Source organism: Oryzias melastigma, linkage group LG3, assembly GCF_002922805.2.
Source record: "Oryzias melastigma strain HK-1 linkage group LG3, ASM292280v2, whole genome shotgun sequence".
NCBI classification, from domain to species: domain Eukaryota; kingdom Metazoa; phylum Chordata; class Actinopteri; order Beloniformes; family Adrianichthyidae; genus Oryzias; species Oryzias melastigma.
Window position 1 is genome coordinate 34,854,338 of NC_050514.1, and position 22,030 is coordinate 34,876,367.

At 46.8% G+C, this 22,030-nt stretch overlaps 3 protein-coding genes and 1 long non-coding RNA gene across 12 annotated transcripts in view; 3 read left to right on the forward strand and 1 right to left on the reverse strand.

Moving 5' to 3' along the window:
• Positions 1-3,169, forward strand: part of kifc3 (kinesin family member C3) — a 43,180-nt gene extending 40,011 nt beyond the window's left edge. For 6 of the 8 annotated variants that reach the window (XM_024296082.2, XM_024296077.2, XM_024296081.2 and 3 more), the window contains 2 exons: positions 183-322; positions 2,679-3,169. In XM_024296082.2, the coding sequence (XP_024151850.1) occupies positions 183-322; positions 2,679-2,687 (149 nt within the window). In that variant the 3' untranslated portion in view covers positions 2,688-3,169. The remainder of the gene's footprint in view (positions 1-182; positions 323-2,678) is intronic. The other 2 variants (XM_024296079.2, XM_024296080.2) reach the window with 2 other exon arrangements.
• An 832-nt stretch (positions 3,170-4,001) lies between these two features.
• Positions 4,002-9,421, reverse strand: katnb1 (katanin p80 (WD repeat containing) subunit B 1). Of its 2 annotated transcripts, XM_024296086.2 has the most exons (20): positions 9,268-9,412; positions 9,100-9,198; positions 8,530-8,658; positions 8,273-8,403; positions 7,912-8,029; positions 7,274-7,374; positions 7,012-7,053; positions 6,839-6,922; positions 6,659-6,774; positions 6,503-6,574; positions 6,292-6,442; positions 6,029-6,219; positions 5,823-5,971; positions 5,679-5,729; positions 5,546-5,607; positions 5,137-5,466; positions 4,801-4,877; positions 4,544-4,618; positions 4,325-4,441; positions 4,002-4,234 (listed from the first exon to the last, which is right to left on the reverse strand). In XM_024296086.2, exons 3-20 carry the CDS (start codon positions 8,567-8,569, stop codon positions 4,093-4,095), a joined length of 2,049 nt encoding a protein of 682 aa, XP_024151854.1. In that variant the 5' UTR covers positions 8,570-8,658; positions 9,100-9,198; positions 9,268-9,412; the 3' UTR covers positions 4,002-4,092. The 2 variants fall into 2 exon arrangements, with proteins under 2 accessions (XP_024151854.1, XP_024151853.1); XM_024296085.2 differs by lacking the exon at positions 9,100-9,198 and having other exon boundaries at positions 9,268-9,421.
• Positions 9,422-9,553: 132 nt separating this feature from the next.
• LOC112161156 lies at positions 9,554-11,383 on the forward strand. Its single transcript, XR_002921794.2, has 3 exons — positions 9,554-10,158; positions 11,038-11,088; positions 11,208-11,383. It is a non-coding gene; the product is annotated as an uncharacterized LOC112161156 (long non-coding RNA).
• An 816-nt stretch (positions 11,384-12,199) lies between these two features.
• rab8b (RAB8B, member RAS oncogene family) lies at positions 12,200-21,981 on the forward strand. The gene is made up of 8 exons (XM_024296185.2): positions 12,200-12,469; positions 15,620-15,680; positions 16,765-16,825; positions 16,893-16,970; positions 17,041-17,130; positions 20,063-20,128; positions 20,693-20,743; positions 20,811-21,981. Exons 1-8 carry the CDS (start codon positions 12,346-12,348, stop codon positions 20,898-20,900), a joined length of 621 nt encoding a protein of 206 aa, XP_024151953.1. The 5' UTR covers positions 12,200-12,345; the 3' UTR covers positions 20,901-21,981.
• Positions 21,982-22,030: the final 49 nt, after the last annotated feature.

The following is a 22,030-nucleotide window of genomic DNA, read 5'->3' on the forward strand; positions in this document are numbered from 1 at the left end:
CTGGGGGGGGGGGGGTGGAGGTTACCATGACAACCACCAAAAACCTCAAACTTCTGTTTGTCAAATCCTAACATGAAACCAAATGTCAGTCACATGACCTTTGACATCCACAAAGGCAGCCGAGCCCAAAGTGGCTACAGACAGAGTGCACTCTGGGAAATGTGGTCTCACTGCCGCTGCAGGTCTGAGCTGTAAGCGAGGAGGCGCCCCGCTGTCCGTCTGTCCTCCCCCCTCCTCTGTGTCCTCATTCTGTGGTCTGGTTGGTTGGTTTGCAGACAGACAGGTAGACAGAGGCGGCCCGCTGGCGGGGGACGGTGGGCAGGTAGGTGGGGGGGGGGGTTGGTGGATGACTTGGCATGGAAGCTGACAGCATGGCATGGCACCCCCCCTCCTCCACCCGTCTAACAGTGTTGGTGTGTGTGAACCCTGACCCCCCTCTGCCCCGCCCTCTGTGCTGCTCCGCCTCCTGCTGGAGTGCAAAGGATTGTGGGATTGCGTGTGTGTGTTGATAAATCTGAAAACACTGCTGTTATGAGGCCTCTACAGACTCCTCCCCCCATGACCACACAAGAACAGCTGATGGGAGGAGTCCTAAACCTGGTCATCCTCCAGATCGACTGCAGATCTACACACACGTCTGCCCCCTGCTGGTGGAAACGTGTTTACTCGTCTAGAAGACGAATGTAGAAACACTTTAACCACCAGAGAAACACCATTACCATCATTAAAGTATCAAAGTATCCTAATATTAGATCAAAAAAGTAATAATCTATTAAGAACAACTTTAAAGGACAATAGTTTTACTGTAAAACCTTATAAACATAACATTTTACAGAAATATGATCAGGATATAGTAAATAAATTAAGAACTTTTATCTGAAATTCCCCATTTTTCCTAAAGTTAAAGAAAATCATTTTAAAATACTAAATAAAATGTATCCGTCTAAAGAACTTTTACAATTACAGTTTAATATAATGATCATTTGTACATCCTGTGAAAAGGAAATTGAAACCACACATTTATTTTACTTTTGACCACAAACACAAATATTTTGGGAAGAGAAACATTTTCCCACAACAACCAACATTTCTTTAAATCCAATCATATTAGAAAATAGATGACAAACAAATCTGCTTTAATATTACCCTTTGTCTTGATTAATTTAACATAAATACAAATATATGAAGACTCTCCCAAAGTCTAGAATATTTATTTAAATCCTTAAAGCTCAAGAAACCAAATAAAAACAATATATGCTACACTAAAAACTTCCCTTGTGTATCTATAGTTGTGATTTATTTATTTTATTTTTACCCGACTTTGCTCAGATTTATTTTATTAATACGACTTTTTATTTTATTGATTCTGTTTTTGTTGTTTAATGCTGCTATCGCTCTGTTTGATTGTAATAATGATTCTAAAAACCACGTTTGGTTCTGTAGTGTGTAGTTGTTCAATAAAAAAAAGCTTCTCCAGAGAGAACGTTACCTGTTCAGGTGAAGGGGGTGGGAGGAAACCCTAACCATAGGGGCGGGGCTTTAAAACAATGTCAACCAATCAGAAAGCCACGAGGTTATTCTAGAGAGAAATGACCAGCAGGTCATGTGACCAACGTTATGTTCAGAGATGGTGAGGTAGAGCGGGGGGGGGGTCGTCTGCGTACCTGTGGGAGTTTTTATTAAACAAACGGCAGATATTCAGACATCCTCCAAGATCAAAGACTTGGACTCACCTGCCGTGTTATTGATCACGTTAACTCGATCAGACGTGTTCTCCAGCTCGATCTCCTGGACGCTTCGCTCTTTGAACAGTGTTACCTGGCCGCTGTCAGCCAATCAGCAGCTTCTATGCTTCAGAGCTGCTTCAGTAATGTGAAGCTACGTTCAAAAAACGCATGGTGTTCACACAGGACCAGCAGGGAGGGGCTTCTTCTTCTTCTGCTGCTGTTTACCAGTGCGTGTGCGCCACCTACAGCTGGAAGAGGTTTGGTGCGCCGCGATGAAATTCTGCAAAACTCGTTCCTGTTTCTCCCACCGCTCTGTTCTGACATACAAACCCTGTTAACCCTTTAACACCTGAGCCGGTGACGCTTGAACACAAAATCTTTAACTGACTGTAACTTTTCAACCGTTAACAGGATCATTCCAGCAGATTCTGAAGGAGAAAAGCTGCTCATGGAGCCGCTTTTCTCCTTCAGAATCTGCTGGAATGATCCTGTTACATTAACGTTACAGTAAATCACATAACAAAAACGCCGGAGCGCCGAGGTTAAAGGATTATTTAAAGTCACTCCCAAACTGAGCCTCTGATTGGTCCAAGTCCATAGCTACACCTTTTGTACGTCGAGCCAGAAAATGATCATAAAAACGCTGCAGCGTTGATGTCGATTTTTATTGGACGCGGTCGCTTGACGGCGTGTTTCTGAAGGCGGTGTGGACGTAGCTTTAGAGTTTCCTCTGTGGACAGGAAGTTAGGTTAGAGATGAAACCGCAACATCAGCTCCCCCTGCTGGTAATGACGAGACGAGCCTTCTGTTAACCCTGGAACTCCAGTCGTCTTTGTGGGATTGTGGGAAATGAGGCCTTCAGCCGCACATGCGTGTTTTCATATTTATCATCTCTTGTGGGTGTGGTCAGGAGTCACATGACTGCTGGCTGATGGAGTGTGTTTCCTGCAGGACGACTGAAGCTGACGGCCTGAAGGACGGGTGGGCTGCTTCCTGTTGCTGATTGGACCACGCCCTCACTGCGCCCCCGTGTGGACTGAACTGAAATCTGTCCGTTTCCAGAATCAGTGTTTTCTTTGAAAATTTGCACTTTAATGTTTTAGATTTTGTTTTTCTGATGAAGGTGGTTCATGTTTTGGTTTCTATCGTCTCAATTCAGATTTTGGTTTGAAGTTTGACTTTTTCTTCAAGTTTTGAGATAAAAACTGGAACCTTTTTTTGAAGCTGGAGTGGAATGTTTCGACGGTTTGCTTTTGAAGGACCTGACGGTGTCGCCTGCCTCTCCTGTAGCTTTCCTTTAACCAATCAGGGTACTCCGCTCACGCCAGGCTGTCCAATCAGAGCAATACCAGGAAGTGTTTTCAGGTCCCCGCCTGACTCTTCTTCTGCAGTTTGTGCTTTTTTTGTATTTCCTTTTTAATAAAACGTTCCACCACATCTGAGTCTGCGGTGTTTTCATCTCCTCTGGAGGGAGGAGACTCCTTTATTGATGTTTACGATGAAAATGTGTTTACATCAAAATATGTTCTTCTGATTTCATTAAAGATTCTGAGTAACAGCTGTTTATTTCGACATAAGTCTATGGGGTTTAGACTTCTTGGAGCCACTTCCTGCTTGGAACGCCAGGGGGCGGGGTCACTCAGTCCAGTTCTTAGATACAGTCATTGAGGAAACAGAAGGACTTCCTGCTGTTGTGGTTCCTTCCAAATGACGTCTACTGAAGCCAACATGAGCAGTAGTTCTACAGGTGCAGGTCGGTTGCCGTGGCGACCACTGGACCAGATTTGAGCCCGGCGGCTGTTTAAAGTTCTAGCGAATTCTCCAGTTTTGTGGTTCAGGCTGTGATTTGGTGCATGTGGAAAAGGCTGCTGTCAAGGATCCGTCGAGCTTCATGCAAATCATCCAAACACAATCCGGCTTGCTCATTTACCTTGGTAAGGCTTTTATTGTGAAAGGCTTTTCATAACGAAAGATTTAGAAAATAAAGTAAATGTTTTTTTTATTTTAATTTCCATTTAAAAGCTCAGAAAACATCTCTTGAGTTTCCTCTGAGCTAAGAAACAGACGTTTTAAAACCAACATTCCAGCTGCGGTTTGGTTTTCAAAATAAAAAGCTTTTTCCAGTTTCAGAGAATCAAACCGACAAACTCTGGATTCCTGCCATGAACGTTTTAGCGTTCTTCAGAGTTTTGCTCAAGGACACGTAGACGTGTCTGTGGCTGCTGGAAGTGAACCAGCAACCTTCTGCTGGAGGACAACGGCTCCGAGGCTTCATAAAGGTCCAAACGTTCTTCAAAGACTTTATTTTAGAAAAAAGCATCAGGATCTAAACTGCAGGAAGTGGAGCGTCCGCAGCACCGCGTGGTCACAGAACCTCGTCCAGCGGCGCCAGCAGCAGCTGCAGCTCCAGGAAGCTGCTGCCCAGACGGCCCACCTGCGCGGCGCGGCTCCTCACCATCTCGCTCACGCTCTTCAGGTGTCGGAGGCACTGCTGGCACTTCCGGTGTCTGCGGACACAAGCGGGCAGAGCGCGGCTCGGGTGAGGGACGGGTCAGCGAGACGCGTCTGCTGCCCCCTGCTGGACGCCGAGCACTCACCGCTCCTCACGCGTGATGTCGACGCCCACAGACGGCAAGGCCTTCAGAGACTCCGAGATCAGACCCCAGAAGTGTTTCATGACGAGCTTCAGAGACGTGGAGCCGGTCTGGATGTAGCTGAGGACACAAACACCATAAGACTGAAGACTCTTTCTACATTTGTACGTTTTTCTCCAGGTGTGAACGTCTAAACGTTGGTTTGTCAGATGAGGTCTTCACCTCTCATATTTGCTCTGCAGCAGCTTGTCGATCTGAGGAAGCAGGATGGTGCAGGCGTCCAGACTCCAGAGAGACCTGCAGCACAAAGACAAGATGACCCTGTGGGCGTGCACGAGTGTCAGTGTGAACGAGCACGTGTCTATGTGTGTGTGCACGTGCGCGTCTGTGTGTGGATGTGTTTGTGCACATGTGTGCGTGAGCGTGTGTATGTGCTCGTGTATGTGCGCGTGTGTGCACGTGCGTGTGCTGGTCCTCACGGCTGCAGGTTGATCTTGTTCAGGATGTCGACCACGACGGCGAGATCGTTCATGGAGACGGAGGATTCCAGAGCGTCCTGCAGACGTTTGAACTGTTAGAAAATCAAGAACTTCTAAATCAAGAAGATTCGTTTTGATTATAAAGTTATTTTGACATTATGGATCATAAATGGATGTTTGGGGCTCCTCCCCCCCTCCACCTCGTTAGTGGATAATTAACACCTGAGATTCACAGACGTTTTTCCTTCAGCTGCTGCAGATTTCTCAAATCTAACTTCTCGCTCACGGTGCAGCTGCTGAGTTATCGGACCGCCTCCACAGGCTCCGCCCCCTCACCTTGAAGCCCTCCCGGGCCCACACGGCGAGGACGGTCTGCAGGTTCCGGTGCCGGCTGCTGAGGATCAGCATCATGGTGTCGTGGCCCTTCCTCATCTGCACCAGAACCTCCTCGTCGCTCAGGGCGGCGCCATCGCTGGAGCCGGACAGGAAGTCGTCCACGTTCAGCCCGATGGCCTCGTTCCTGCTGCTCAGCACGATTCTGGGTTTGGACTCAGCCTGGTTCTGAGGGGGGGGCTGGCTGGGCGGGACGGCGGCGGGACGCTTCACGCCAGAGACGACGGTGGGCTCCACCCTCTGGATGGGCGTGGACGAGGCCAAGGCCGGCGTCTGAGAACACGGACGCACAAAGCTTCAGTTTGATGAGGAGGTGGGCGGAGCCAGGCGCCTCCTCGCCGTCTTCACTGACCTGCAGCTTGGTGGGAAAAGGGGAGACGTCCTTCAGCTGTCGGCTGACCGCCACCACGACGTCTGACAGGAAAGAAGGCTTTTATTTTGGAGGTGAACAGGAAGTGCAGTGCGTGGTTTGATGATGGACTCACCGTCCTCAGGCGGCGCCGGGAACGGCTCTGCCATCCTGGGCGGAGTCCGAGCTGCGGAGAACGGAGCATTATTGACCTTCTGCTGAGCTAACCTGAAGCCGCTCAGGCGCCGTTTGGGCGCCGCTCGGGCGCCGCTCCACCTACAGATGGCGTTCTTCGGCTGGAAGATCTCCTTGTAGTCCTCGGCGTTGTGGATCTCCGCCGACGACAGCTTCTCGTCCGCCTCGTCTTCGCTGGCGCTCTGCCTCTCTCCGTCAGGGCTCCGCCTCTCCGACTCCGCCCCCTGCTTCACCCTGATGACATCACAGTCTGAGCGGGATTCTGGGGTCGTCCCCGCCGGGTCTGCGTACCTCTGCGCGGCGCAGGTGGTGGGGGGCCTCTCGTAGCTCCGGCGCAGAGCGCCCCCCCCGGGCTCCTTCTTCACCGGGGCGGGCTGGTCGTCCGGGGCGACGCCGTGCGGCGCCGAGCCGCCGCTCCTCTTCACCCGCTTCAGATCCACCACGAAGGTGGAGACGCTGGACAGCTGATGAGACACGCCGATCTGTGGGGGAGGGAGGATGAGGCGGCCGCCGGCGAGCACACAGTGCAGGGACGAGGGGGCGGAGCCACTCACCAGCTGCTGGTTACACACGGCCAGGTCCGACACCCTCCCCCACCACACCCGCACCACGTCGAAGCAGCGGTCCGGCTCCCAGCCGAAGACCCGCAGGGAGTCTGTGGCGCCGCTGAAGAGGCAGGAGCCGTCCGGACTGAAGCACATGCACCTGCGCAGACGCACAGGTCAGGGGTCAAAGGTCACACCACACCTGAGGGGAGGGGCTCACCTGACGGCCGACGTGTCTCCTTCCAGCGAGCCGATCATGGAGAACTTCTCCAGGTCCCACAGCCGGACGCTCCTGCAGAGACGGAGGGGGCGCCGGGGTCAAAGGTCGTCTACACCTGAGGTTCAGGGTGTGGGAGGCGGAGCCTGGTGGGCGTACCTGTCTGAGCTGCCAGAGGCCAGCAGGTACTCGTTGGGGTGAAACTGAACCACGTTGACGGCGGCAGAGTGAGATCTGAACTCAGTGATGACCTTCCCCTGAGACAGGTCCCACAGCTGAGGAGACGCCACAGATCAGACCGGCACGCCGGGGGCGGAGCCTGTCAGACTGATCCGTTACCTTCACGGTGCAGTCGTCGCTCGCCGAAGCCAGCCACTTCCCGTCCGGGCTGAAGGCCAGACTCCGGACCGCCTCGGCGTGACCCTGAAACACGGGGAACGCCGCTCTGGTCCGTGAGGGTCGGAACCGGGACACTGATGCGAAACGCCGCCAGGCGGCGGAACCAGACTCACCTTAAACCGGAACACGTAACCTTTCCGCCGGACGTCCCACAGCTGCCAGACGGCGACGGTTTGAGAACCACGAGAAGAGACGGATCATTAATGCTGAATGAACACATGCACGCTCACGTGCACGTTCATGAGCACACTCACGTGCACGTTCACATGCACGTTCACAGGCACACTCACGTGCACGCTCACAGGCACACTCACGTGCACGCTCACATGCACGCTCACAGGCACACTCACGTGCACGCTCACATGCACGCCACACCTTGATGTTGGTGTCCATGGAGCTGGAGGCCAGAAACTGTCCGAACGGATGGAAGCCCAGACTGGTGATGCTGGCTTTGTGTCCCATCAGAGTCTGTAAGACTGAACAGGAAGCAGCAAAGTCACATGACCGCCATTCCACGAGACTCCTCCCCCATGAGAGGGATGAACCGCAGCGGTTCCGATTTACACAAAGATCCAGAAACGATGGCAAGAACAAAAACATGTTTGTTTGTCTTAAACAATAAACTTGAAAACAGGAAGTGAAGCTGAAGGATTTCTCTGCTAAAGTCTGAAACGGAACCATCAAAATGTTTGAAAAGAATCTAAACAAAGTTAGTCTGAAGAAAAACGTTTCATTTTTACTAAATATGAAGAGAAAAATCCTAAAAGTGCTGACTGAAGTAAAACTGAATCATGAAGACGTTAAACTTCAGAGAAACAGGAAGTCTCATGCCGCTGAGAGCAGCACCTTCAAAGTAAGACTTCACAGGAAATCTGACCTTTATTTTGAAAGTTGTTTTATTTTGGAGAATTTGGACTTTTATAGTTTTCCTCCAGAAATTCTGGTTCATGTGGTGGAAACCTGTTTCAGAGGCAGCCTCTGCTGCACGCCGCCGTGTTGGGGGTGTGGCTTACTCTTGGCGGCCTCCAGGTCCCAGACCCGGATGGACCCGGACTGAGAACCGGCTGCAACCTGCTCCTCCGACGTGTTGAACTGGACGCACTCCACCGGCGTTTTGTGACCCGTGAGGCTCTGACAGGAAACAGCGGAGCATCAAGACCTGCACTTCCTGTTCACCAGCTAACCTCAAGGGGGCGTGTCACTTCGTCATGTGATCAACATGCTAACAGTCTGTGGCTCATGTAGACGAAGGAAAGGGATCCAGGCCGTTTTACTGGTTCAGATGAGGGCGTGGTCTAATGACTGACAGATCAAATCTGGCGGCGATGGAGATCCTGGACAGTTCAGACGACCTTTCAGAATAAAAGCCCTCACCATGATGCAGTTGGCCTTGTTGACGCTCCACAGGTTGACCCGGCAGTCCTCCCCGCCCGTGACCAGCAGGCGGCCGGAGCTCTTCCCCAGAGCCAGGCAGGACACGGGCCGGGCGTGCGCCTCGAACTCCTCTGAAGAACACAGACCGCAGTCAGAACCGCAGTCAGAACCGCAGTCAGAGCCGCAGTCAGAACCGCAGTCAGAACCGCAGTCAGAGCCGCAGTCAGAGCCGCAGCCGAATGCAAACAGGAACTCACGCAGACGCCAGTAGACCTTGGTGGAGTTTGCAGCAGCCATGCTGGACCGACCCGGAGGGACACGGGCCTCAGTGCATACAGAACCAAAGAACCGACCCGCCTGGCGGGGCGGGTGGGGGATGGGGTCTTCTGCAGCAGAAAAAGAGTTCAAGTGTTAGACTTCCTGTGGACCCAGACCCGGCAGAACTCCCGGGTCTCCAGCATCAGTCTGAGGACAGAACCTCAGACCAGCTGAAGCTCCAAGACCGGTTCTGTGAAGCCAGGAACAAACCCAGCAGAACCTGATTCAGGAACTGACCCGGAAGAACCTCATTCAGAACCAAACCCAGCCTGCAGAACCTCATCCAGAACCAAACCCAGCAGAACCTCATCCAGAACCCTATCCAGGAACAGACTCCTGAAGGAGGTTCTCCTCATGTCTCCGTCTGAGGAGATACTGGAACCTTTCAGTCGTGTTCTCGGGTCAGAACCTTTGTGGAACCAGGTTCTCCTTAGAGGAACTTCACGGTTCGGGCAGTGAGAAGCTCCAGGTGTGTTGTGAACTCTTCGACCGGAAGGTTCTGGACGGACCTGCTGCGGGACACACGCGCCAGTCTGGACCGCCTCGGAACCCTGAAGACTTCTGGGAGGTTCGGGTCCAAACAGAGCAGCTCCTTTTGACTCTGTGATCTAACTTAATCCGATTAGGAAACTCTGAAGACGAGCTCTGCTGCCTGACTCTAACCTGCTCCCACTCACCTGGCCGCGTCAGCAGCCGCGGGATGACGTCATCCGGAGGTTCCCGCGGTTTCCGTCCCGGTAGCGGCGGGTCTTCCAGCGAGGGTCCGCCGCAGAGAACCGGGCGAGCGGGTCCAGAAAGAGACCTGTTGACAGTCTGGCTGCTGCCCCGCAACTAAGCAACTGATACTACGTCACATCCGCTGACGTCATCGACGTGTTTTATGTTTTCGTTTGTTTTTGAAAACTTTGCAAAATAATTTTAAAAAAAGATAATTTATGGAAAATTTTACAATAGGGAGATGTTTTGAAAATAATACGGCAGCTAAAATATGAATCTGATTGTCTGGAATGGTGGTCACGTGATTGACGTCATCAAAAGGCGACTGTCGATTAAAACTCCAGAAGATTTTAAAATGATCCACGAAGTTTCTCCGTCCTGTGGTTTCTTTAAAGGGTTTTGGTTTGATGCTCTGACTGAACATTTTCTAAAAACATTTTGAAACAACAGAACTTTTATTTATTGACATTTTTAGAGATTTGTTTCCTTTCTTCTGATCACCACTGAACCTAAAACAGAAACATTTTCTTTGGTTTGATTATTAAAAATAATTTGCACTGAATAATTATTAATACAGCTATAATACTTGGTACATGTTTAATACATAAAAGCTAGTTTCTGAAAGCAACACCAACATGTGTCTTTGGTGGAGAATTAGAACTTTTTTCTTATGTCTAAAGCACGTTTTGTACTTTATGCATGCACAGGTCGGTCAGCTGATCCACTCCTGGGTCCTCCACCAGAGGGCGTAGTTTCCCCTGTTTCACTGCAGCTGCGGTTCTGTTGAGGTTCTGCTCTGGTTCTGCAGGATCCAGCGACCTTCTGGGTTCAGCGAGATCATTTATGTTCAGGTAATGTTGATGATAAAACGTTTTTGGATCCTCATCATTTTTTATTATTAAATTCTAATATCTTATATTCAGCATTTATTTTATTTGCTGCTGCTGGTCTAAAGTTTCTCTGTCCTCATTAACAGCCTGAAAAGATCCTGAATTGGAACAAACTTTGAACCAAAATATGTTTGTTGTGGATCTGAGTTGAACATTTCCACCTGGTAATATTGATTTTAAAGTTTAAAAAGTGAAAACGAACAAATATTTTGCAATAAAGTGACCGGGGACCAGAATATTCCACCAGTCTCAGCCGAACAGCGCCACCATCTGTCTGTTTGGATCCATAATGTCTGAAAGGAGAAATATGATCTTTGTTTTCAACATTTTCTTTAAAGATGAATCTGTTCAGATTCAAACTTTTTCAAACTTTGACCCAAATCTTCAGCGGAACCAAACCAAACAGAACTAAACGGATTCTGTTTTCCAAACTTTGATCTCATTTCATAAAAGCTGCAGAATCTCTGTTTGGGTCTGTGGTTCTGGTGTGATGCAGACTGAAGTCTGAATCCAACTGTCATGAAGTCTGACTTACTTTGACCACGCCCCCATTTCCTGACTGAAACGACCACTAACAACAGGAAACAGTTTGACTCTGCTTTCAAAATAAAAGCTCAAACAAGGGAAATCATTGATCCAAAGATTATGGTTCTGATTTACGGCGCTGAAACGGATGTTAAAAAAGAGTAAAAATAATCACGAAATAAACACTGGAATTCTTCCTTTCAGGACTAAATGGTTTAAAAAAAAAAAGCAGATGAGATGTTTAAAGAACATCTTAGTTTCAGATGTTCTGTTAATCACTGTTATACTGTGGTTAAAACCTGGATTATTTTTCAGATATTTGGTCTCTTCCGGAGGTTTTTGAGCAGACATCAAACATTCTCCCTGGTAAACACAGTTCAGCCCACTGATCTTCACTGTTACTGGTGAAGTGTTTTACACGTTTACCGTCAGTGTTGTTCTTCTCACATATTTGTTTTTTGTCTCTTTGGTTTCTTCTATCATAGAATCTAGTGATGATCTATTAACCCCCAAAGACAGGAAACTGGTGAAGAAAATGTCTGGATGGATGTTTGAATGTTTTTATGACAATAATGTTTTTAAATTGTTGTGTTTTCAAAACCATTTGTTATATTTATTGTTTAACATTTGTTTTCCCTCTTTATCAAAATACACAAAGCTATTATGGACTCATAATTCAAAATAAAAATTCTTGAAATGCTTTTTCACTTTCTCAATGTAACTGCATTACCTGTCTCTTAAATTACATACATTAGTTACATTATGAAAATAAAAAAGCATTTCTGTTTATGCATTAGAATGTTTTAATTTGATATTTCTAATTGAATTTTGGTACAAATTTACCACAGAACTTTTTGAAAATGAAATGTCAAATTCTGTTTTCTTTATCATTTCAGTTACGTCACAGAATGAGTGATGAGGAAATAGAAAAAACCTTCAATTAAGTAATGCAGGAACATTGTGAAAATATAAAAGCATTTCCAATATTGACTTTTATTTTCTAATTCTGAGTCACAAATGCTTCTATAAGCCATAATCTTAGAAAAAGTAAATAAATAAAACACACAAAATAAAAGTCTGGAAAAGTCATTTTTATGGTAAAAGATGAATTTAAAAACATGTTTAGCTTTAATGGAACATGTAAATAAATGTGATCGGAAATGACAATAGTGAGGATGCTGAAGACAGAAGTGATCCTATGGATAGTTTGTCATGTTTATTTGGTTCAATAAAACATAAATAATGACCCACAATAATACTAGTAAATTGTCACCAACAGATTTCTGTATTTATCAAATGTATAAAACTTCCCACGTGTTTATGTAATTGTTCATAATTTCTAACATTTTTATACCAAATACATTTAAACAGAATAAAGTTTTCTTCTCGATTTATCCCAGACATCGATATGACGTGAAGATTCCAACGAACATTTCGAGTTTGATGATTCATCTTCACGTGACTGGAAAATGTTTTATTCTGAAAGTCCAGGCCGGATGTTGCCGCGGTGCGTTGTGGGTGACCTGACCCCGCATCGTTTCCTGCTTCCCGCCGCTCCCTGCCAGGCTCAGCAGAACCGAGCCGGAACCAGCGCGCGAGCAGGGCGCCTGCGCGCGCGGGACGATGGCGAAGACGTACGACTACCTGTTCAAGCTGCTGCTGATCGGGGACAGCGGCGTGGGGAAGACGTGCCTCCTGTTCCGCTTCAGCGAGGACGCCTTCAACACCACCTTCATCTCCACCATCGGTGAGCGCGCGGACGCGGCGCGAGCGCGGGACGGGGGGCTCGGGACGGGAGGGGCCGGCAAGAGTCGGAGGGTCCGAGCATCAGGTGGGGGAGGGGCACCTGTCCGTCAGGTGATCCTCGTGATGCTTCCGGGGGTCACCATGGTTACGCTCTGTGACGTCTGACCCGAACCCTGAATCCGGCTCTGGATCCAACAGAGACCTTCCTGTCTGGGATCCAGAACCTCCAGGAAACCCAAAAGGTTCTGGTGGATTTTGGTGAATGAGATCCAGGTTCTGGTTCTGGTTCTGCTCAGCTGAGGGTGTTACCAGCTGAACTCAGCAGCCTCTGGTGCTTTCACCCCAGGCTGGTTTTTGGGGAATCAAACCCCCAACCTCCCTGTCATTGGGCAGACACTCCCCCACCGGTCCACTCTCCAGTGCAGGCTGAGGGTCTTACTCAGGTATTCTGCCAGCCGGGACTCGAACCCCGACAAGCTGACGGACAGACGCTGCTATGCTTGTGCGGTTCTGTTTCAGAACAATCAGAGTTCTCCTTGGTTCTGCTGGTTGCAGGAGCGGCTGCACTGAGCACGCTCTGTCCAGATCAGCTGACATGCAGACTGTCAATCATGGTGATGTCATCACATGACTCAGCCACGCCCCCTGTCCACACCAACGGGTTTCTGGATGAAGAGCTGAAGGTTCTGGTCTGCAGGTCTGGATCTGCAACAGAACCGCAGAGTTCTGTCTGAGGACCTGCAGACAGGGAGGACCGGGTCAGTGACCTGCAGCAGAACCACTTCCTGTGGGGACCTGAGAGGACTGAAGAATGGAGGAAGAAGGAAGCAGTTTGTGCAGCTACGTCCCCACGGCGATCATCTGATGCTCCTCTGGGTCACCTGACAGGAAGTGGTTTCACATCAGACTTCCTGTATGAATCTGCAGATCCAGATTCACACTTTAATTTAGTTTTCATGAGGAGAAACCAGACCAGCAGGTTCTGCTGTGAGGCCCTCAGAGGCCCCCGACAGGAAGAGATCCACCAGGGTTCTACAGAGTCCATCAGGCCAATCAGAGTTCTACAGGATCCTTCAGGCCCACCAGGGCTCTACAGGATCCTTCAGGTCCATCAGGTCAAACAGGGTTCTACAGGATCCTTCAGGTCCACCAGGGCTCTACAGGATCCATCAGGGTTCTTCAGGGTCCATCAGGGTCCTTCAGGTCCTTCAGGGTTCTACAGAGTTCTTCAGGTCCATCAGGGTCCTTCAGGGTTTTACAGGGTTCTACAGGGTTCTACAGGATCCATCTGGGTCCTTCAGGTCCATCAGGGTTCTACAGGATCCTTCAGGTCCATCTGGGTCCTTCAGGTCCATCAGGGTTCTACAGGATCCTTCGGGTCCATCAGGGTCCATCAGGGTCCTTCAGGTCCTTCAGGGTTCTACAGGGTTCTACAGAGTCCATCAGGCCTCCGCAGGTTGAGCCTCTTTAAGCAGAAGTGGAGGAGGAGCCTCTCACAGGAAGTGGGTTAAAAATACTTGTGACCAAAATAAAGCGTCTGTCGCTGAGGGGATTTTCATCACTTCAGTCGTTTCCTTTGATGTTCTGAGAAAAACTGAGCAGAAACCAGGAGGTTTCTGATCAGGGAGGTTTCTGAACAGGGAGGTTCTGATCAGGGAGGTTCTGATCAGGGAGGTTCTGATCCGGGTGTTTCTGATCCGGGAGGTTTCTGATCAGGGAGGTTCTGATCCGGGAGGTTCTGATCAGGGAGGTTCCGATCATCGGTTCTCCAGCAGATGTTCTCTCTGAGATTCTGGTGTCGCTCAGAAAAATAACCTTTGAAATAATAAAAATGATTCAGCTTTTTGGTTTTGATACTTTTGGAGCCAAGAGAGAATGAAGCGTGGTATGGCATGCTACTGTTAGCATTAGCATAAATGTGTTTCCAAGAGCATCAGAATTAGTAACAGCGTAAAATGTTTCATTTCCGTCATTGTAATAAGCTAGTTACACATTCCTTTAGCATGAATGAAATGTCAACATTAGCCAACAATATTGTCAACAACAAATGTTGAATGATTCCTCAGTATTACTGTTACATCATAGTGTTAGCAGGCTAACCTTTGGTATTAGCATGTTTCATTGTGATGGTAGCTGGACTTATGCTAGCATGTAGGGCTGCCATGATTAGTCGATTAGTCGCGACTACGTCGACTATTCAAATAGTCGACAACTATTTTGGTCGTGGAAGCGTCGTTTGTTTGATTTTTCCTTTTTTCGATCTCAAAACTACGTTTTCTAATGCCGGTCTGCTGTTGTCTTCTCACATGCGCCGTGGTGCTAATCCGGTTAGCAGTGATGTTACAGGGTAGGCTGGAGTATCAACAACAATACAACAACACGCTAACGGAACTTGAAAATGTGGGAAACATGAGAAAAATAAAAGAGGAAAATTGTCATTTCTTTAAGGCAGAACTTGTGTTCCATGAGATCACTATGGCGGTGCGTGAAGATGAAGTATGTTGTGACTAAGTTTGATCACACTGAACAGAGAGCTTCGTCTAGCTATGCTAACATCGGCGCTAACACAGCTAGCTCTGCCGCGGCTGGTTTCCGGGTCCAAATGGATCCTGTTTGGCTGTCATTAATGCTGTTTGGAGATTATCCATCAGATCTGCAGCTGATCCGCATATGAACGTTTCATAATCCAAACGCCGCGAGGGCGAGCCCAGACCCCCAACGCCCGCCATGGAGCTGGGGAGAGAATCTGCCCGCCACATGCTAATCTCCTTGTTACTTCGTGTTAGCATGCTAGCATCGTTAGTTCATTTGGTTTGTGCTAAGACGCTGTAACCTCAAACACATAACACAAGTCATGGTTGTCCACATCCTTCAGGCCTGAACCGTCGCACACAGCAGTGTGTTGTTGTGTAGCTGGAATGTGACAAACAAAGCCAACAGTGTCCTCCAGCTATTTGACCCCTGACCTTTCTGCCTGCTCAGAAATGTGTTTGTGAACCTCTTTGTTGTTAGCCTGGGTTCATTTACATTTCTCCGTCTCTGCAGAATCTTTTACAAAAACGAGCTGAAGCTGAACGGATCCGTTGTTGGTCTGCAGAACTCCGCCCTCTTCTGGTCAGATGGTGGAACTGAACCGCTCTCTGTGTTTCAGGAATCGACTTCAAAATCCGGACGGTGGACTTGGAAGGGAAGAAGATCAAGCTTCAGATCTGGTGAGCCGGTTCTGAATGAGCTTAGCCGTTGGACAGAGACGAGGTTTGAAAGGACCAGCAGGTTTCTGTGTTTGGAAACCTTGAGTCTCTTAAACTTTGGTAGAACCAACACGGAACGCTCTGTTTGATGAAAGACGGTGGAACCAAAGTTTGTGGAGGTTCAGGTCCAGAGTGGAACCAGAAGTTCTTCCTCTGTAACTTTAGACATTTGAATGTTTATTTGATTGTATTGGTTTTAATATACTGTAGTGTTGTAAGTGTATTATTATTTACCTTATTATTAATTTATTATTTACTTGTATACGCATTTTTAATATTCAGTCTGCAATGTTTAACGCATATGAAAAAACTTTATTTATACAAAACTTCACAACACCTTCAGAGCTTTATAGAATAAGAGAAAAAACAAAAATAATCTATTAAAAACATTAAAAACAGCTTAAAAACACAAAGACACAAAAACCTGAGAGATTAAATAAAAATAAGATGAAAAGAAAATGTCATTGAGTCTTAAAAGTTAATCTTTAAACTGTTTAGGTTTGATGTTACGCGCAGCTCTGGACGACATTCATCCACAGCTGCAGGTGGAAAAAACATACACCTCAGTGTTTCCATGGCGACCTGAAAAGATCCAGCAGATCCAAAGATCATAAAACTCTAGAACGGCTGAGAACAGTTAAACCTCTAAAGTTATTCAGGATATGAAGAGCTTTAAAACTGTAAAAGTGTCCAGGACAGTTCCTCTAGTGCACTAAAGCCAGAGTTTAGCCTGCTAAAGCTGGAATATGCTAACAGTGAAATTTTGCATGCGAAAACTGATAATAATACGCTAAACCTGGAATATGCTAAAAATGGAATTTAGCCTACTAAAGCTGGAATTTGGCATGCTTAAACTAGGTTATGCTCACGGTGGGATTTAGCATGCTAAAGTTGGAAGTATCCTAACGGTTTCTGTGTTTTACTTCTTTAAATAACAGAAGTAAAAACCTGTAAAGAACCCCTGATAATTACCTCAGGAAACCCCTCAGGTAACCTGCCGCATGTCGTTTGTGTGGTGACTGTATTGTTGCGCTCTCTGTTGCAGGGACACAGCTGGTCAGGAACGCTTCAGAACCATCACAACAGCCTATTACAGAGGAGCTATGGTAAGACATGCCCCCTTTTTGGCTCGCCAGCTGCTCAGTGTGTGACCTCACTTCTGGTCTGCTGCAGGGCATCATGCTCGTTTATGACATCACCAACGAGAAGTCGTTTGACAACATCAGGAACTGGATACGCAACATCGAGGAGGTAGGCCCCGCCCAGTCACATGACCCAGTGGCGGTCCCAACACCTGACCGTGGCGTTGTTTCTTTGGCAGCACGCCTCAGCAGACGTGGAGAGGATGGTTCTGGGGAACAAGTGTGACATGAACGACAAAAGACAAGTGTCCAAGGAGAGAGGCGAGAAGGTCGGTCGGCACGGAAACCTCACTGGTCAGCAGAGGTGGGGACTCGAGTCACATGACTTGGACTCGAGTCAGACTCGAGTCATGAATTTGACGACTTTAGACTCGACTTGGACTTTCCTACCTCTGACTCGTGACTTGACTCGGACTTTGATGTACATAACTTGTGACTTGACTCGGACTTTAGCCCTCTGACTCGGAAAGACTTGCTATTTTTCCCCTAAATCCACGGATTATGAAGTATATTATAAAGTATATCGACAAAAAGCCGCGCGCCACGGTCCTCTGTCTGTGTACAATCGTGTTTCGGCCCAACATCCAATCAAATTAGAGCCCCGTTTGATTGATGTGACAGCCCAACCAATCACATTGCAGAAAAACAAAGCCCCGCCTCCCCTTTAAAAGCGCGAGTTCCTGTTTGCCGGTGTTATTAGTTCTGGCATAAAAGTTTATAGATCGTCAACAACAAACGGTTTGCAGTTCGGAGAACATGTGGATATAAGGATTACTCACAGAGATTCAACATCAACCAACTTCATCTGACTGTAGGAGCAGCAAAATCAAGTAAGTTCTGAGTGAAAGCTGGCGCTAGCTTAGCGGCTAACCGCTAGCTGCAGTTAAATGAATGGGAGGTGAACTCTGTTATCACTGGGACACCGTGCAGCTCAGGATAATAACAGAGTGACAACAGGTGATTTGGACATTTCCACCGCTCAGATCTTTACCTGGATCTGGGCGGGACGCGAGTGATCATAGCGGGACAGCAGTGCTGCTGGGACCCGAGCTCGGTTGTTTTCTGATAGAAATCCAGCAAACGTATTATAGAATTCACGGAGATGCTGCATGAGGGTTCTTTTTCCCCCTTTTTTTCGGTTTACCACTGTTGCTGCTTTATGCTTTATGGTGTTTTTCAGTAAAAAAGCATCCTCTTTCTCTGGGGGTCACATTCCCTCTTGAATATTTGCTGTTCCTTCCTTTTTTCATTGACAAAATATTTATATTTACTGCTTAAAGAGTTTTGAGTTTGCATGTCTTTATTTTAGTGTTTCACCTGCTATATAAAAAAGAGATTTATCCACCATAAATACAAGTTATTTACAAGTTATTTGATTCTAATGAATTTAATCATGAATATACTCATAATCTCTGTATTCAGAGTATTTCCTGTTCAAGTACAGCGTGAACAAAGTAATATTTTGTGCATAGCTTTGCAATATATATTTATACATAAAATTTCACGTGAATAGTCACTTTCTAAATATATGTACCAATATATACATGCATACACCACATTTAGTTTTACACTAGGCATTTTTGTTTTGAATACTACTTTTCTGTTTTGAACACATAATTTAACTTAACTCCTGTTAACTTAATGTGAGATATTTTGACAGTAAGTTGACAGAAATTTTGTACTGAATAAAAAAAAAAATTTTCCAAACAACAAAAAATTATTTCACAACAGAAATGTTAAACATAAACCTAGATATACTATTCATATATTTTGTTTTGTTTTTTGGAGTCAAACTAAACCACTCTGCATTTTACGTTCTTCCTCAGTTCTTCTTCTTTTATCCGCTCTGTTTATAAAAAACATGCTGATATGAAACAGAATCATAAGTTGATAAATATAGTGGTTTATTAATTTAGACTGAAAGAGTCAGTACCTCATCACCCACAGGCTTAAGTGCACATCACTGGTCTGTAGTGAGGGGATTTAAAGGGACCATACCATGAAAAACCAACTTTTTGAGCTTTTAAGTGTATTTTAATGTTCATTCCTCACATAAAGAACTCCAAAGCGGTATTTTGATTCACTCATGCATTTCTGATTACCATAAATCCTCTACAAACTGCGCTGTTAGCAGCAGCCCCTCCCATACCCACGAAAACGAGCCTCATGATTGGATGTCACAGAGTGAGACCGCCCCTTTTAGGAAGCGTATGCTCTGATAGCTCCGCCCCCAGTCTAACACCAACACCCAATTTCTCCACAGAGCTAATGATGATCAGCAAAAAACTTTCATTTTAGATGCAGAATATCGTATATCTTCCTGTTGTGTCTTGAATAAATTCCAGCTCAAACAGTTTGTTACTTTAGATGCGGGGCTCCTTTAAGACCCCCCATTGGGCACAGTCTTGAGTGTATTTTTGTTGTGAAGCAGTGTAGCGATGGCCGGGCCTACTAAGGGCAGATACAGTATATGGTATGTGCATCCATCTTTGAAAAAAAATTGATATTTATTTTTGAAGGAAAAAACGAATACACACTGCTGGCTCTAGAATGAAATCAAATGGGCGGCAGCCACACGCAGCAGCAGGCGGAGCCTCAGGAATTTAGTTGTTTTACTTCCGGATAGGACAAAAACTAAAGAAAATAACTGGTAGTATTTCATAAATGTGTTTTTTAGTGTTCCAAAGGTAATATATGATCATATATATGGATATAGTTCACTCTGAAAGGCTTAAGAAAATCATGGTATGACCCCTTAAATATCCAGACTACCCTGGTTCCCTGCTGTCTCCATCTTACCACATTTCAAATGTGGTTAACTGCGTTTTTGTTATAGAGAAATTATTTTGGATTTTTGAAGTGGAGATGCATCAACTCAGTGGGAATTTAGCTAAAATGCTTGTAAAATACAGTTCATAAAAGCACACATGATCTGTGTAATTAATATTACATTGTTTTATAAATGACTTGAAATGACTTGAAACATTAATAGTAGGACTTGTGACTCGACTTGAGACTTGTTGGTCATGACTTGTGACTCGACTTGGGACTTGAGTGCTTTTGACTTGGGACTTGACTCGGACTTGAGGACAAAGACTTGGGACTTGACTCGGACTTGCAAAATGATGACTTGGTCCCACCTCTGCTGGTCAGTAAACAGGAAGTGATGTCTGACTAATTTCCTGTCGTCTGCTCCTTCAGCTCGCCATCGACTACGGCATCAAGTTTCTGGAGACCAGCGCGAAGAGCAGCATCAACGTGGAGGAGGCGAGTATACGCTGCTTTGCCCCGCCCCTTTCTGATGACAGGTGTCTTATGGGTAAACCTGGGATGTCGCTAAAACTTTGAGATGCTGTAACTCTGTAACCATTCACGCACACATGAATCAGCTGATTCACGTAAACACGACAGTGAAGCAGCTTCAGAATCGGCTGGAATCTCATCATCGTGTAAACGGTGGAAGAGTGACGGTAATCCAAAGACTGCCTGGAATTTAGGTCGCCGGCGAGATCACCGTGTTAAAGGTCAAACTAAGCTGAGACCGCAACATCGTAATGTAGCAATCGGCCTGCACAGTAAAGACTAGCATTAGCTCCTCCCACCATCAAGAGCTAGTCTCTTAGACCAGCGGCTAGCAGTGAACTTTGGCGTTCATCGCCGAGTCTTTCCTCTCCGTTTCTCCTCAAGTCAGCCTGAGCTTCAAAAGGAGGCGGAGCTCCAAGAAACAAACGTTCAGGGAGACACCTGAAGCTGCTTTGTTTCAGTGAAAATGTTTGGATAACTTGAGGTTTGTGCATGACCCGTTTCTCTTCATGACCCCCCTCCCCCCAGGCCTTCCTCACCCTCGCCAGAGACATCATGAGCCGCCTGAACAGGAAGATGGTGAGTGACCTCTGCCCAGCTCTGTAGGGAGTAGCCACGCCCCTCACACCTTCTTTTTCTTCTCCAGCAAAACGACAACCCGGCAGGTGGGGGCGGAGCCATCCAGATCAAAGAATCCCGCCCCAAGAAGAGCCTGTTCAAGTGTCTGCTGCTGTAGGCGGAGCCTCCTGCAGCACCTGCCACCATGAAGGAGCCCACTGCCCCTCCCACCGTTCTGCTGGACAGATTCACCGGGAGGTGACGCTGGCGAGTGGGCGGGACCGGGACTGAGTGCCCGGTTCTGGTCTTTGTGCTCTGAAACTGACGTCCCCGATCTCACCTGAAAGTCTTAACCACCTGCAAACACCGCAGCATTACCGAACAAAGATACGGACGCTTTTTTCTTTGGCTCCTCCCACTTCATCTCCCCGAAAGTCGAGCAATCAGAAGCAGGAGTGCAGGTGCTGCTTCAGAGCTGACTCCGCCTCTGAAAGGCCTGCAGACTTACCTGGATCAGGTGCAGGAGACCCGCCCTCTGAGGCGTGATTCATTAGGAGAAAAACAACCTGAGGATCAACATTTAACGGCAGGAAATTCTAAACTAAAAGTTTTGTTGATTTGAAGTAGATCTAAAGTGTCGACTGAAGCAGCACTTCATGTTCCTGCAGAAATCTTGGCTCAGAAACTTGAATACTTTTGTAGGTGGAGTTATAGTCTGACAGAAGGGGAGGAGCCTATAACTTGAATTTTTTTGGCTTTGTTTTCTGCCTGAATCTGCATGTTAAAGAAACGCCACAGAAAGTTTTTGATCCTTTTGATGCTTTTATTTTAGTGGCCTTTATTTTGAAACTTCCAGAGGAAGTTGTTGGGGTCGACCCAGAGACCCGCTGACCTTACAGCGTTCCTCTGGTTCTGGGACCTGCAGAACCTTTCACTGTGACCAAAGAGCCGTCAGGAACTAAAGTCAAAACGTATTTAAACATCCTTATAGAGTTTTTAAAGAGTATTTTTCTGTATTAGAGTTTACATGTTCCATTTACAACCATGTTCTGTCATAAGGGCGGGAAACCTTAGCATGGTGAAGCACTCTCCTGTCTGCAGGAGGAAACAGTCGATGCAAAAACAACCACTTTGTTACTGAGAAGTTCTGATCCTCCTTTCACTGAAGTTCTCTTTATTTTTTACTTCAAAATAAAAGCTTTTTCCTCATTAACTTTGTTTTGACATGAAAACTTCCAATAAACGTCTTTTATATTTGAGTTTTTGTTGTTGCTGTACATGACCCGTCCAGCAGAGGGCGGCATTCTC

Bases quoted from the DNA above. Each gene is read 5' to 3' on its own strand.
- katnb1 (XM_024296085.2), bottom strand. From the start codon at position 8,569: ATGGCTGCTGCAAACTCCACCAAGGTCTACTGGCGTCTGC. The intron at 8,404-8,529 runs GTGAGTTCCTGT...TGTGTTCTTCAG, and splicing joins CAAGGTCTACTGGCGTCTGC to AGGAGTTCGAGGCGCACGCC. The intron at 5,730-5,822 runs GTAGGTGGAGCG...CGTTCTCCGCAG, and splicing joins CCAGCCGAAGAACGCCATCT to CTCGGACTCCGCCCAGGATG.
- rab8b (XM_024296185.2), top strand. From the start codon at position 12,346: ATGGCGAAGACGTACGACTACCTGTTCAAGCTGCTGCTGATCGGGGAC. The intron at 15,681-16,764 runs GTGAGCCGGTTC...TCTCTGTTGCAG, and splicing joins AAGATCAAGCTTCAGATCTG to GGACACAGCTGGTCAGGAAC. The intron at 20,744-20,810 runs GTGAGTGACCTC...TTTCTTCTCCAG, and splicing joins GCCGCCTGAACAGGAAGATG to CAAAACGACAACCCGGCAGG.